Below are 15,306 nucleotides of genomic sequence, written 5' to 3'. Positions count from 1 at the left end.
TCACAATATGTTACTCTGAAATCCATGCATTTATTGATAGATAGATGCAAACGAAAGCTTCGAAAACAATGATGCCAAATGCCAAATTTAAGCAACGATACAACACGATCGACTAAGACGTACGGACGACAAGATTAATTATTAAATGCTCGTAGATGCTGAAAATTAAATTCAATTAGCATGCAGTTTACGATAGTGATCATCGAATTAATTGCACTGGAAGCCCCTGGGGATGTTTCTGCCACAGAAGTTGACGATGAGGCTGAGGTCGATGGGGATGTTGAGGTGGATGCCGAGGATGTTGGCTCTGATGGCGGTGCACAGGCACACCGCCACCTCCAGGTCGGCCAGGCCGTCGATGAGAGGGCAGCAGGGCTCTCTCGGCGGCGCCGCCACGGTCGCGTTGATCAGCCCGTTCAGCACATTGGCGCAGACGCCCAGTTTCAGCGTGTCGCGCGGGCACCTGCCCCCACTGCCGGGGCTCGGCGTCGGGGTAGGCCTGGTGCACGGGCTCGGCGGGGAAGGAGCAGGAAGTATTGGGACAATGCCTCCCCCGCCGCCGCCGCCGCCGCCTCCGCCTCCGCCTCCGCCACCGCAGCCACCACCGCAGGCAGCACTGAGGTTTAAGGTGGCGAGGAAGAGGGCGAGGGAGGCCAACAACTTGGAGGGCATGGACTCCATGAGCAACAAGCTACAGCCGTGAAGCTGCAACAGTAGAGGGACACTACAATGCTGTGCTGGGGAATGCACCCGGCTATTAATATTTATAAGAAGATAGTACGCGTACTTGGACATTTTCAATTTGCCTCTTTGTTTTCTTTATATTTAATGATCACATGAATGCTTAAAACCAAAAAAAAATGTCTAAAAAATTAAGGTGAAATCGTATTTAACTGGATATGCATGTTCTTCTTGATCAGCTCGCATCTCATCACAGACTTGTTGTTATACATGTTAATAGGTGACGTCGTATTTAGCTTTGGATGCTCCTGTTAACAATCTAGTTCATTTGAGCTGATGCAAGTGTGCATATTCTGCTACGATACTACAGCCATATATATATAGCCCCGGTGGATCAAAACATTGCGAGGTCGCTCCCCCTCTGAGCAACTTTTTTTTTAATCAAGGATTTGTAATCACACTTCATTCACATAATTTAAACCCTGCTTATCTTGCTAATAAACATACACTTTCAGAAACAATTTTGTCTACAAATAAAACTTTAGGTAGCATCAAATCATAACTTTGCTACTCACTGATCAGTTCATATATCTTTAAGAACATAGTATAGAATTACTAATATTTCATCCCCTTGATCGCTCATCATTGTACATAGTTAAGTATTCATACACAATTACTAGCTACCCCAATGATTTTTTTTGTTTTTTTTGTTTTTGGTGATAGTTTCGAGAAATTTGCACGGCATGAGAATGTCATGAATAATAATATAATACACATAAGAATGTTGGTAATTCCCATTAAGCAAGAATCTTTCCCTCGTTCTACAATAAGTGGAATCCAATTCCACAGGGAGCAACTTCACATCGATCGTAGCAACTGCCAAAATTCTATCCGAAATAGCATGCACCCCGACAGGAGTTGATAGAATCTGTAGAGCTTATTTAATAATTTTTCATTTTTATGAATCTCCAAATGCTCGAAATCACACACTTCAAACTGGATAAAAAAACAAAAGAAATAATTATTAATTCAATTAACGAAGTTGATCAAAGAGTAGCAGCAAAAACAAGTAATAACCAACCGTGATTGGGACATATTTAAGCTTCTCATACCACTTTTCTGCATGTGTGGTTTAACAAATTTGTGGCATTACCTTCTAGTGTTTTAAACTTTTTTGCCCTTTTGTCTTAACTGAGATGATATTTAGGCCGTAGCCCAAAAAAACAAAAAAAAAAAAAAAAACATAATGTAGTAACTGCATATATTTAGGCAAATTTACTTTCATCGAGCTACATAAAAGTCATCAAGTGATAATGATATGAGTATTATTATAGAAGGCCAGCGAAATACTATGATGTACATGTAAGTTGGATATTAGTAACCCTATGAAGAGGGTAAAACAAAATCTCAATACTTTTGCTACCATTAGATGGGATAATACGTGTAGGTAACACAAGCATAGATGCTGTGAACAAAGAACCAAGAGGTGATGCAGTCATGCAGGTCTAGGTAGAGGTATGAGCCAGTGAAATAGAGAATAGATAGATTCTTTGAGAATTAGATGATGCATCACATGAAGTCTTTGGATATACATTCACTTCTAGAGCTTATAGAAGGGGGACAACTCCAGTTGTAAGAGAAAACCTTGGATTCCATCAAAGGCAAAAAAAAAAATGTTGTCTCCAACTTGGACATTCTCTGACCTAATTTTGGCTTAATCCACGAGATTCTAAAAGCATAATTAAGTTACAAGAGTTTGAAAGAAACGTAGGAGAAGCACTCCCTGTCCATTCTAAGGATAGAAAGGTACAACCTACAAAGGGCAAGAGGTTAAGATAGAAAGGTACAACCTACAATGTGTAAGAGGTTAAGCTATGTTTTTAATGTTTTTTTTATATCAAGTAGGGTATAAAATGTGACCGCTTCAAATTGAAAGGACTTATGAATCAAGTGTTGTCCACAAGCTAAACAGACACAGGGACAACAATAATATGTAGGGGTTATTGTGTGAGCTATAATTGTCTTGTTTTATACAAAAGACTAAATAATTCAAGGTAATCATGCTCAGTGATTAACCAAGTAAATCCAATAATGGTTCACTATGAAAGATTCAAAGCCACAAGCTACTTTCTCAATGTAATAAAATGGTTGGCATCAACTATCTATTTTGCAAGTAGATTGTCATAAATTTCTCAAAATCAATAACAAATGAATAAGAAATTAATGTTTAAGTTGGTGATGGAGAAAATCAAATTTATGTTGTTTTATTAGTCCAAGTCAAGATGGGCAAGGACAAGAGCACGGGCTTGAGCATGTGCTTGTATTCTATGCAACCATCCTGTTTGTATTTTATGCAAGACATCTCTCTTAATCCCTCCATCATTTTGCAAAAATAATCCTAAATATTTAAACCTCTCAGTTCCGGGCAACTCGTCATCTCTTATCTTAATAAATATCTCATTACGTCTAATATTGCTAAAGTTAAATTCCATACATTATGTCTTTATTCTACTAAGCCTAAAACTTTTCCCTTCTAGTGTTTCCTGCCAAAATTCTAGTAATTGTAATTCCAATTTTGTCTTAATTTTTGGGTGATTAAATGATTCAATCGTGGTGTTGTACCAATCCTCCTAACTTAAGTTCCGCTAACCCAATTCCCGACTGAAGTTCGAACAAGACTACTATAGTTGACAAACTTCTAATGAATCAATTTGCCACATAACTCGGATAGATAAAGAGAATGTACAACTAGTGGTCGTAGTGGTTGGTATAACTAAAACCCACAAAGCATAGATAAATAAATAAATTGAACTACATTGAATAGTTCGTTACCTAGGTCATTGAGTTTCTTGAGTTGTTCTATGTGATCAGCAAGTTCTTGCTGCTTAGAGTTCAGTAGTTGCAAGATCTAAGAGGAATAAACACAAAAAAAAAATTAGTTCAAGACTTATTACCCCTAAAGATTGTTGAAAATAGCAATTGTACTGTACCTCATCAGTGTCCACCAACCATTCTTCCAGTTCATTTATCTTTTGCTTTAAGTGCTTATTTTTCGTATATTGTTTTCCACTTGTATTTTCCTGCAACATATTTATTTATATGTTAGTAAACAACTAAAATGATATATTATTATCTTCATATTAGATAACCATGACAATTATAGTCATTAGACTTCAACATCACTAAAAGTCATGTTTCCTAGAATATGAAAAACTTGATCATCTGCATGTGCTTTTACTATTATCTCTACAAATCTTATCATTCTCATTACACCTCTTATGTAACAAATATGGCATTATGTTCCAAGGGAAGAGAAGTTCATGGTAACATCTTGAAACAGTATTCCTGAAGAATACATGATGTGTAACTTTTCAGCATTGATAAATGACAGACTAATATTTCTGTTGCTAATCCTGACTATGATGGTGTAATAAGTTTAGCTCAATAGCAACCTAGATTATGTGAATTCACTGAATACCAACCCCTTTCAAGGCTGACAATTAAAAAGCCAATTCGCATATCAAAATCCCGAATTCATGTCCTTTGTGATTTGTGAAGATGTCAATTTGAAAGAAATGATGAGGAATATATTGGAATTAGATCAGTATAGTATTAATAATTGGTTTCCGTCTAAAGAATGGTATCCTTCCAAATTATTAACCTTATAATATCTTACGGTAGGTATTTTTATCATTGTTATAAGTATCAACAATAGTATTTTTTTTATCAACCCAGTGAACCAAAAAGCAGAAAGAATTTAAAATTTTCACAGGTTTAAACCAAAGAAAAACAAAATTTAGAAGAAAACAATCATCAAAAAGATCACACAATTTGTTAATCCCAAGTGATTTTGTTGACATCTTGTTCTTCCATAAAGATTTTAATAGTGATTGATTGATCTTTTCTGATCTTACCTTGATGCCTAAAGGATTATCCATCTTAGAAGGAACAACTTCTTGTAAAATTTATTTCATTATTGCAGACAACAACCATCCGTACAATGTATGTATCCATATTAAGAAATAGAACTGAGGTGATGAAGTCTAGTCAACTAAACTGTGGCATCCCGAACGATTTTCTTAGAATGACAAATCATACAAAATTTTACATATATTTTCTCAAACATGCATTTGGCATTTCCCTTTAGTCAACAACTAGAATATGAGATGAGCAGTAAGTCAGATTTCCCAAGATGTTACTACCTAAATTATTAAGAGACACATGAGAAAGAACTATGTTTGAATTTTTTTAGCCATCTGCATGTTGCAAGCTCCAATAAAAAACACTTACAAGATAATTTTCTGGCGCATCATCCATCTTTGAAGAAAGAGTTCTAATAGAACTCGACCTAAGTCGTCGATTTGATGACCCCTGTGATCCAAAAGTGACCAAAGCATTTTGAAAATAATTAAAAACACCTTTTCCTAGGAATCAAAAAGTTATACTTGTATACTTATTGGATTGTATACTTGTCCAAAAGGAATTACATTTTGAAAGGAACTAAGGACTTCAAGATCTTCTGTGCCACTTGGTTCATCTGCTAATTGTTCCACATTATCTGCTAATTGTTCCGCATTATTAAACACATCCTGAAGAACAATGATCATCAAAAGCATAAAAAAATTTAGAGTTTTTCCATACTGAATTTGATTAATGAATGGACCATGTACATCAGAAATTCACCATCAATTTGGTGATAATGTCTATGTGAGTCCATGGCCCTGTGTCTTTCATCAAGCAACCTCCATGTTCATAGCACTTGCAATTTCCACCCAAAAAATCGGGTAAATTACTGAGAATATACAGAATGGATTTTAGCTCATTGCACAAAATTATTATTGTTAAAATCACATGTACCTTAAGTCCACGGCTTCAGAAAGCTTATCCTGATATTTAGTACCTAGAATCTGATTGGTCAAATTTAATCAGATTGATAGACAATTGACTATTTCTGAATTCAAAGCTCAATATTCACCTGTATCTTTGCCAATGTCCGGACGTCGAAGAAAGCACTTAAAATTTTCCAGAGGACCTTGAACCCTGGTCCAGCATTAATAATGTATAGCTGGTTGAGAGTCTGTTAATAGCAAAGTGGTCACAAATTAATAATATCACAAATAGCCAAATGCAACTAATACCATAATTAAACAGGCAATTTATAAATAATTATCCTAGGTTTAATTCAAAATGTTAAAATTACTAAGAATTAACAACTCAACTATAGAAACATTTAAAAGCGTTTTTCCCCATTAAACAATGTTCCCTCGTAACCCTACCCTCCCTTTCTCTCTTTATTTTTCTAAGGAAGTTTATGAATCCAAAAAAGGAAGGACAAAAGGAGCAAGTGAAGCCCAGAGATACTATTTAGAAGTGCAATGACCTGATTATTGAAGAAATAGGAGTTACTTCTATAGAAAGCCACAAGCATACTTCCAAGGGCTTATGATAGGGTATTGTCAAACTACCCCTGTAACAAATACTTCACCTATCAGCTATGAAGAAGGTGGTCTTGGTAGATTTCATTACTGAAATGAAAGAGTTTGTAAAGATTGGTCACTATATATAGATAAGTTAACCACTAGGAACAAAGGAGCTGGAGGGGTGTAGATCATCCCAAAGGGGTATATTGTAGAAAAGGCATTAAGACTTCAATTTGCAGTGACTAATAATGAAGCACAATATAGAACCTTGAAAATAGACCTAATTCTAGCAGTACGAATCATGGTAGCTTAACTATAGGTGTTCAATGTCTCAGCTAGTTGTGAAATAGGTGTCGGAGGTTTTCAAGCCAAAGAAGCACCATGGTGGCATGCTTATGTTTATCCTGAGGACTGGATGGAGGAGATTGTGACCACGTGGCCGCAAACTCGTGTACGAACTCACGACTGTAAGTAGTGGCCACGAATTTATAGCTATATACAACAGCCACAATTTTGCGGCCTTAAACTCACAACTGTGCAGCGACTGCAATTTCGTGGCCAGTGGTCGTGATTTCGCAACCTTGGCTATTGCGATTCCCATGTAGCGATGTGTAAGTGAAGTGCAAGGTACTTATAGTACCACTGGAATTGACCAACAAGATTTTGAGAGGACTCGGGATTTTGATGTTCGCTGGCCAAAGAATGAAAAATCATTTAGGGTGAATGAGAAAATGAGGAAAAATGGATCTGTGTCCGCGGATTATTTTTACACTAGGTAAAAAGGAGCGATGCCTTGACTCTTGTGCAATTCATCTTTCCTTTTGTCCATCTTTCAGAGTAAACAGGCCATTAGAGAGGCAGTATGCACTGGAGGAACAGTTTGTGCCCATATAGTGAGCACATACAATGAATAGACAATTAAAAGTAGATTCTCTCAAGGATTACCTAAAGACATTCAAAAAAAATGTGCAGCAGATTATTATAGAAAATATATCCACCCAGAGAGCTCAAGGATTTAGCTTGGTTTTTAAGTCAGAAATAGTGATTTGGCAGAAATACAGTGCTTCCATACAAGATAGGAACTTTAACTTATAGGTAAGTTAATAACTTGCTTTAAGGGTAAAAGAAAGACGATCATCAAAACAAGGATAAATGGCAAAAAATTGGCAAGGTCCATACTAAGTTATAGCCAAGGTGTGGCCTGGGTCATTTATGCTCTGTTTATTTGAGAGAGCGGAAAGCAAAACTAAGGAAAAGTTTCCACAGTGAAAAAGTTTATGTTTACTTCATTAAAATTTTAAGAGGGAAGAGAAACACAACCCATCAGATAGTTTTGGAGCCAAAATCGATCACCTCAAAATCGGATGAAAAGCAGCAGATAGAAAAAAAATGATGCATGTACCCCTTTCATTCACAAAATTACACCATATAAAAAAAGACGTATGTACCTTTTTTAACTCATAAAATTACGCCATATATCCAAAAAATGACACATGTACCCTTTTTCAGTTACAAAAATTACACTGCATGTACCCACCTTCCTCAATCAAGGTAAAGAAGCATGCAGAGGAAGAGATTTCTTTCCCTTTCCATTCTCTTCCCATGCCCCAAGGTTTATTCCATCCATCCATCGTCCACTCCTTTAGGTAAACAGAGCATTAAGCTCGCCACTAGAAAGGGAAGGAACTTAATAGCATGGCATATTACCAATCTGTCAATTTTATGCTTAAATTGTATTTTTAGATTTTCCATGTTGTACTATGAAAACTCTTAAGTAATTGAAATTTTCAATCCCTTTTGAATGCATGCCATCATTTCCACTAAAATCCATCCTTCACACTTATATAAAGTTTCTGCTCTGCTGTAAAGGATAACTGAATCTCAGATAAGAGTTTGAGCCAAGCCATAAGCATAGTAATAGAATTTAAGCTAGAACAAGGCGAAGCAGTTTGGAGCAAGTTGAATATATGAGGATTTTACAATGACCAAGCTGAAGATGAAAATGGTGAGGCTAAGTGCTATAAAAAGTATATCTGAATAAAAGGTCCTAAGTCCTTAGTTATCAAGAAAAAAGAGATGAGCCTATGAGTCATAAAAGGTAGACCAATAAAAAGTCCTAAGTTCTTACCTATTAAGAAGAAAGAGGTGAGCCTAAAAGCCATGAAACACAAACTTGGACAAACAGGTCCTAAGTCCTTACCTATAGGTCACAATTGGTAAAATTAAATAAAAGGTTCTAAGTTGTCACCTTAAATATCATAATAATAAATAATGATCAAATCAGTAAAAACTTTCAATTACTTAATTTCTTCCAGACCTCAGGATAGTAATTGCTGTCAATCCTTTGAATTTCTGTGAAAATCTCTCTTGCTGGCCTTGAGAAGTTGTTTGTACCCTGTACCAATGGATTCAAACGTGCTCAGCATCCATTTTGACTATTTGGTTGCAGAAAATAATGAAAAGGGAATGTGGAAAATTTAAAATCATGTTTTGATTAATAATAGCTAATAAGGATGTATGTCATAAATGTTAGCTATTCCACCAAGCTACACATCACAATCACTGCTTCAGTTTCATGAAAATTCCTCAATTATCAAAATAAATTCAAGTAAAACTTTTTTGATGTTTTTGCTATTTTCTTACGATCATAGTAAAAAAAATGTGCAAAATCAATCAGATTCTGAGAAAGTTCATTGACATTCAAAAATTGATAGTTTCAGAAGGTTGACAAAGCACACTAACACTTACACAACAAAGGCATATGATTCAGATCCTAATTACCAGAAATCCATATAATATAGCAGGTACCATCGACAAAGCTGAACACACCACTTTACAATTGATGATGTCAAGCAATTTCTCAGAACATTAATAATATCTATGATGAAATTAGAAAGGAAATGGTTGTAACCATCTCCTACTTTACATTTCACCAGCCATGAGAACCAATTCTAAGTGCATGTACTTTACCACTAACAATATCATATTATCTAATGACATCAAACCTTAAATGAATATGAACCAGGCTGATGCAATAAGTTTCATCCTATCTATCAAAATTCAATAGTTACATAGGTGAAGCTAACTAATACAACAACAACCAAACCTTTATGCCGCTAAGTGGAGTCGGTCATATGGATTCTTCTATGTCATTGAGTTCTATCCCCTACTATATCTTCATCTATATTTAAATATATTTTATCATGTTTTATTGTTGCTAATATAGATGATGATATAATAGGAGATAGGGCTCAATGGCGTAAAAGGATTCATGCAGCCGACCCCACCTAGTGGGAAAAGGCTTGGTTGTTATTGTTGTATTGTTGCTAATAAATTTTCTTTGGTCTCCTCTTCCTCAATTAATGTGTATTTGGCGTGCTCTCACATCGTCTAACTAGGGATTTATTGGTCGCCTAAGTACATGTTCATATCATCTTAAACGCATCTCTTGGGTTTTCCCTCAATAAATATCACCTTGATTTTCTCTCTAATATTCTCATTTCTTATTTGTTCATCCTTGTATGTCTGCATATCAGTCTTAATATTCTCATCTCTATGACTCACATTTTCTACACATGTAATTGCTTTATAGTCCAACATTTAGCTTCATATATCATAGCATGTCTAACCGTCGTTTTGCAAAACTTTCCTTTAAACTTTAGAGGTATCTTACGATCACAAAGAACACCAACACCCTCTTCCATTCCAACCATCCTTCTTGTAAATAATATAAAACATCTCTATCAACTCCTCCATCCTTTTACAAAAGCAATGTTAGATACTCAAGTTACAATTAACTTATCATCTCTTATCCTAATAATTTCTCTGTTATATCTAATACTATTAAACTTAAATTCTATATATTCGGTCTTTACTCTACTAAGCCTAAAACTTTCACTTCAGTACTTCCTATCACGACTAGAGCTTAGCATTTACTTCTTATCTTATCAACTAAAACAATGTCATTCGCAAACAACATGCATCATGGTAACATATCTTGGATGTGCTCAGTAGTTCATCCATAACTAGTATAAAAAGATATGAACTTAGACCTGATCCATAGTGTAACCTTATCTTTATACAAAACGCTTTGGTTAATTTGCCTAGAGATTTTACTCTTGTTGATATATTTTCATATATATCCTTAATTGTTTCAATATATGCTAGAATTTTTCTTTTCGAGAATTCTACACATAATTTCTCTCAGAACTCTGTTATAAGCTTTTTCTCGATCAACGAATACAATGTGTAAGTCTTACTTATTTTTTCGATACTTTTCAATAAGTTATTTAAGAAGATATATAACTTTTATCGTGTCGACCTTTCAGACATGAATCTAAATTGATTTTCTATCGCCCCCGGGCTATAGTGTAGTGGTAAGCACACCTTGGGGCTCCCCATGCACCCACAATTTAAAACCCAGGGAGCAAAAGGAATTCTCCTCCAACATTTGAAAGACTGGGACCGCTGGGTCATTGTGCAGACTGCCACTTGCGCTTCCAGATTTATCCGAGTAGTTGGTAGGAAACTTTCATGGGACTGGGCCAACTACCTCCGAGATTAGTCGGATTATAAGACCTAGGTACCTAGATTACCAAGAAAATTGATTTTTGATCAAGTATCCTTCCTTAATCATTTTTCTATCACTCTTTACTAAAGTTTCATGATATGGCTCATTATCTTAATGCCCCTATAATTTGCACAATTTGTACATCTCCTTTATTTTTATACAGGGGACTAGATTACTTACCCTCCATTGATCGGACATGTTTTTCATTTACAATATCAACTTAAATAACTTCATAAATCATTTAATGCCCTACTTCTCTAAACACTTCTATATCTCTATCGAAATATCATCCAATTCAACTGTTTTTCATTTTGCATCCCATTTAATGTTTGTTCTACTTATGAAGTTTGAATTTTCTAATAAAAATTTAAATTTCCATATTGCTCTAACTTACTTAAATTACCTACACTAAGTCATGTAAACTTTCATTAAAAAGTTGATAAAAATAGCTCTTTCATCACTCCTTTATTTTCTCATCCTTCACTAGTATCCTATTTGGTTCAACATTAATACATCTTATTTGGGTTAGATCCCTTGTTTCCCTCTCTCTTGCTTTAGTTAATTTATAGATATTCTTTTCCCCATCTTTTAAATCAAGCTACCTATACAAATGTTTGAAAGTTTTATTCTTGACTTCACTCACCGCTTTTTTGTCCTCATTATTGACTACTGCCTACTTATTTAGTTTTCTTTGTTCTTACAAGTGTGTAATAACTTATAGATTGTTCGTTTTCCTATCATTTCGCTTGTATTCCTCATTCGACCATTAAGATTCTTTATTTGGTGGTGTCGGTCCTCTTAACTCACCGAGTATACTCTTGGACACTGTTTTCAAATTTAATGTCTTTTTATCCCATGTCGTATTTGAGTCGTCATGTATTTTCCTAATACTTGTGTTCATACCCTCTCCTTAAAATTACTTTGTTTTACATTAACTTCCACCACATAATTTGAGAAGCAATGCATATTTTCATTCTACTATACCATGCTTGAGGCGTGTATCTAATACCACAACCTATGTTGGTTGGATAAGTTTTCTTTAGGATTGGCATTGCAATTTTTACAAATTTTATTTATCCCTCTTCTTGGCCATAAGAAAGTCAATTTATGACTTATTGTTCCCACTTTTGAGCATAATCAAATGTTCTTCTCTCTTATTGAAAATATATAACTATTATAAATTCATTTGCTATCACAAAATCTAATATATTTTTTCCTTCTTTATTTCTTATTCCAGAACCATAGCATCCATGCATCCAACCATATTCTTCATTTCTATCTCCTACATGCCCATTTAGATCTCCTATTAAAATCATCTTGTTCGTCAAAATTTTTTGTACTACCTCATCTACATCTTCCCAAAACCTAATTTTGATATCTTCATCTAATCCTACTTGAAGTGAATATATGGTAACTACATTAAAATTTTTTTTTGCTACTGCTATCTTGAGAGTTATAATTCTATCTTCCTTCCAAATTATTTCTACTACTTCGTCCCTTAACAAATTGCAACAATTATTACTCCATTTCTCATTTTACTCTATCATGTGAACCATAGCACTATCATCTCTGACTTCTCCCCTTCTAATTTTGTCTCTCGTACATATAAAATAGTAATTCTTCTTCTAATCAATATATTTACAACCTCCATTGCTTTGCTAGTGAGTTTCTATGTTCCATGTTCTAAATTTAAGACAATCAATATTCCTATAAAGCCTATTCTTATCAAACCTAGGGTATAAAAACTCTTGCATATTTAACTATACCAAGTTCTCATGGAGATGTAGTAGTCTTTGCCATGACATTATAGTCGGACCCTATAACGTGTTCCTTCCGGTGAACATCCTACCATTAGCGCAATAGTTTGATAGTTTTACATTGGCTGACAACCTAACACAACCCTCATCCTTACCCAAGCTTGGGACCGGCCCTGATGGGGTTTATTTGTTATGGGAGGAGTTATAGGTGAAGCTAACTTATAATTGAGCAAATTTCTTTACTAACTTGACATGTTGAGATAAATAATTTACATGACATAGCACATGTTAAATTTTTCATATCTTGATATATGGTCCTTTTAATCCACTGATAAGATTTTCATGATTATAATTTTGAGTAATAAGCAACAGCCTTAGTACAAATAACAATTTAACACATCATGGAACATCTATATATTATAAGAATTTTACAATAAAGACTAAACAAAAGTTGGCTTGAATCTCCAGATCATGAAAAAAAGATGTCCTTAAGGAAAAAAAAGATTAAAGAAACTAATGATATATTCTCATCCTCCGACAGAATAGCATTGACTCAAATGAGACTGACATAAATGGGGAGAAAGAACATATCCTTAACCAATAAGGGGATAGTACATTTCCCAATATTCCAATGAGCAATAATATTTAAATCTAATAAACATTCCATATTTGATAGTTTCTGAATTTTACTTACCCAAAATAAGAAAGGAAGATTAGCAAAATAATAATGGTAAGTGTAGTGCTTACCAATCCTTTGACATCTAGAATAGCGGTGGTGGATGCTATATGCCTTTTAACGGCAAGTGAGCATGCGGGGTAGCGTAAGTTCATTGTTTTCTCTTGTTCATAAATATGATACTTGACATAACGATCAAATGTTGTTATGTTGAAAAAGGCATTGAGATCCACCAGACCTATTCTTTCAATGTATAATGGTCTCCCGTATTTATCAACTCCATGATATCCATGTGGATAACATTTTTTCACAGCGTCATACTCCTCAAACTTGAATTCCTGCAAAAAGCAACATTCAGGTATGCATAAATTCCATCTGAAAACAATTACTATATGAGTTAATATGCAGCAAGATAAAGTAGGTTTTATAAATTGGTTTTCCTATGAACACGTGGGGAGAAAGTTTGCTAGGTAGATAAGATAAACTAAGTTCTTTAATCTGATATTGTTGGTAGGAAAAATTTGCTGATTGATTCTATTTGATGAATTCATTGTAGCAAAGGTGATTACGCTCACTCCAGGTGCCCCTCACAGCCCGTCCCCAGGTTATGTGAAGGGAGGTAAATCACAGGGTCAACTTATAGCCGACCGCCAAGTTGACTAGGGGGTGGGAGGGTTTCAATTCATAGTTCTAGGTAATGAGGTTAAATTGTACAAAAAAAAAACATAAACAAAAGTTGAAAGGTGACAAAAGCAAGTGCAGGTATTACTTTGATCAGTAATATCAATTCAAACTTAGATGCCTTCTTTGCAGGGTGCCTGTGAGCCAAGAATCTCTAAATTCCATTTGTCTCATCGCAAACAATCTGTCATTTGATTTAATGTTTGCAAGGAAAAAGATCACGACAGGAATATTATTATAGAAATTGGATGAAAATTGTTATTTGTTTCATCATATTTGTGTCAAAGTCAGCAAAAGTCGTGAGGTGTTGAATTGAAACGCCCACATAGTAACACATAGGGAGAAAAACATGTCAGGAATATATTACTTTTGCAATAAGATCAACACCAGAACTATCTCTCCACTTGAGCATATTAACAAACATGATCTCTGCCTTAGACATGTTGAAGTTCCGCAATCGCAAAAATCTGCAGAGAAGAATAGAAATTCTTTCACACGATATAGAACTAGGCCATGTCCCATGTATGATCAATATAATAATAAGAAGGGTTCAAAAAGAGAAATTTCTTCCAGCTACTTAACAAATGTATTCTAGCCATACCGGAGAAGCGTATGGTAGTCATCATACTTCTCAGGTAGCTGGCCCTTCGACAGCAGTGTGTCCCTCAACGACTTCACCACTTTCTCCTCATTCGGATCGTGGACGCCTTGGAACATCGTGCGAAATGCGTTGCTTTTGCTGACCTTAGTGAGCGATTTCTGCAAGGACTTGAAGGTCAATTTTGAAGTCAAAGGGGGCTTCTTCTTCTCGGGCTCCGGAAAATGCCAATGCGATTCCAAAGGTCCGTAGAACGTGTTCGTCCTTCTCGTCTGCTTCTGTTCCTCAGTGGTCGTCGAATTCCTCCTCGAAGAGTCGCCATTGGACCTGGCTGCAGGATAGTTACCCTTCCACCAAGAACTCATTTCGCTTACCAGCTTTCTTTATCTCCTAAATTTCGCAGAATTGATAGTTTTGACAGAAGATGGCGGTGGAGGTTGGAGGGAAAAGCCTGGCTTCCCTGGAATAACTTCAAGCGCTGAGTGGAAGCCATGGAAAGGAGATCACCCTCCATCTTCAAATGATCTGCAGAAGCAAAGAATATGAAAGCGTGCGATGGACGAAGGAGCGATCGAGTCGAGAGAGGAATAAGAGTCTTTCACCTACTTCCAAGAAAGGCACGACAGCTTTCCACTTCAAAGCGCAGGTGGAGACTGAAATTGAAATTTAAAATAATAATAATAATAATAATAATAATAATTTTGACTAAAACGGTTATAGGAAAATTTTGTTTAAAAAATCTCATAAATTTTTATTTATTTATTTTTAGTTAGTATTCCTTCCGATCGATGAATTTTAAGGAAGACCGGCTCCATCAAAATTTGATAAAATCTTATGATCTTTTATGTAGTCATGATGATATAAAAAATAAATAGGTCTATAAATAAATTTATGAATAAGTTTAATTTGTTAGATAAAATTCA

At 35.2% G+C, this 15,306-nt stretch overlaps 2 protein-coding genes across 3 annotated transcripts; both read right to left on the bottom strand.

Annotated features, from left to right (window-relative positions):
* Nucleotides 1–10: 10 nt before the first annotated feature.
* On the bottom strand, nt 11–734 carry LOC121990606 (14 kDa proline-rich protein DC2.15-like). The gene has a single exon (XM_042544715.1). The coding sequence runs from the start codon at nt 679–681 to the stop codon at nt 208–210; it is 474 nt and encodes a 157-aa protein (XP_042400649.1). The 5' UTR covers nt 682–734; the 3' UTR covers nt 11–207.
* Nucleotides 735–1,293: 559 nt separating this feature from the next.
* On the bottom strand, nt 1,294–15,025 carry LOC121989294 (phosphatidylinositol/phosphatidylcholine transfer protein SFH11-like). 2 transcript variants are annotated; one of them, XM_042543240.1, is made up of 13 exons: nt 14,990–15,025; nt 14,387–14,908; nt 14,153–14,252; nt 13,176–13,442; nt 8,419–8,496; nt 5,657–5,758; nt 5,539–5,588; nt 5,365–5,473; nt 5,169–5,270; nt 4,972–5,052; nt 3,672–3,761; nt 3,514–3,589; nt 1,294–1,677 (listed from the first exon to the last, which is right to left on the bottom strand). In XM_042543240.1, the coding sequence occupies exons 2-13, from the start codon at nt 14,746–14,748 to the stop codon at nt 1,673–1,675; spliced, it is 1,422 nt and encodes a 473-aa protein (XP_042399174.1). In that variant the 5' UTR covers nt 14,749–14,908; nt 14,990–15,025; the 3' UTR covers nt 1,294–1,672. The 2 variants fall into 2 exon arrangements, with proteins under 2 accessions (XP_042399174.1, XP_042399173.1); XM_042543239.1 differs by having other exon boundaries at nt 14,387–14,994.
* Nucleotides 15,026–15,306: the final 281 nt, after the last annotated feature.

Source organism: Zingiber officinale, chromosome 6B (genome assembly GCF_018446385.1).
Source record: "Zingiber officinale cultivar Zhangliang chromosome 6B, Zo_v1.1, whole genome shotgun sequence".
NCBI lineage: Eukaryota > Viridiplantae > Streptophyta > Magnoliopsida > Zingiberales > Zingiberaceae > Zingiber > Zingiber officinale.
The sequence above is the reverse complement of the archived record's forward strand: the minus strand, read 5'-3'. Positions and strand labels throughout refer to the sequence as shown.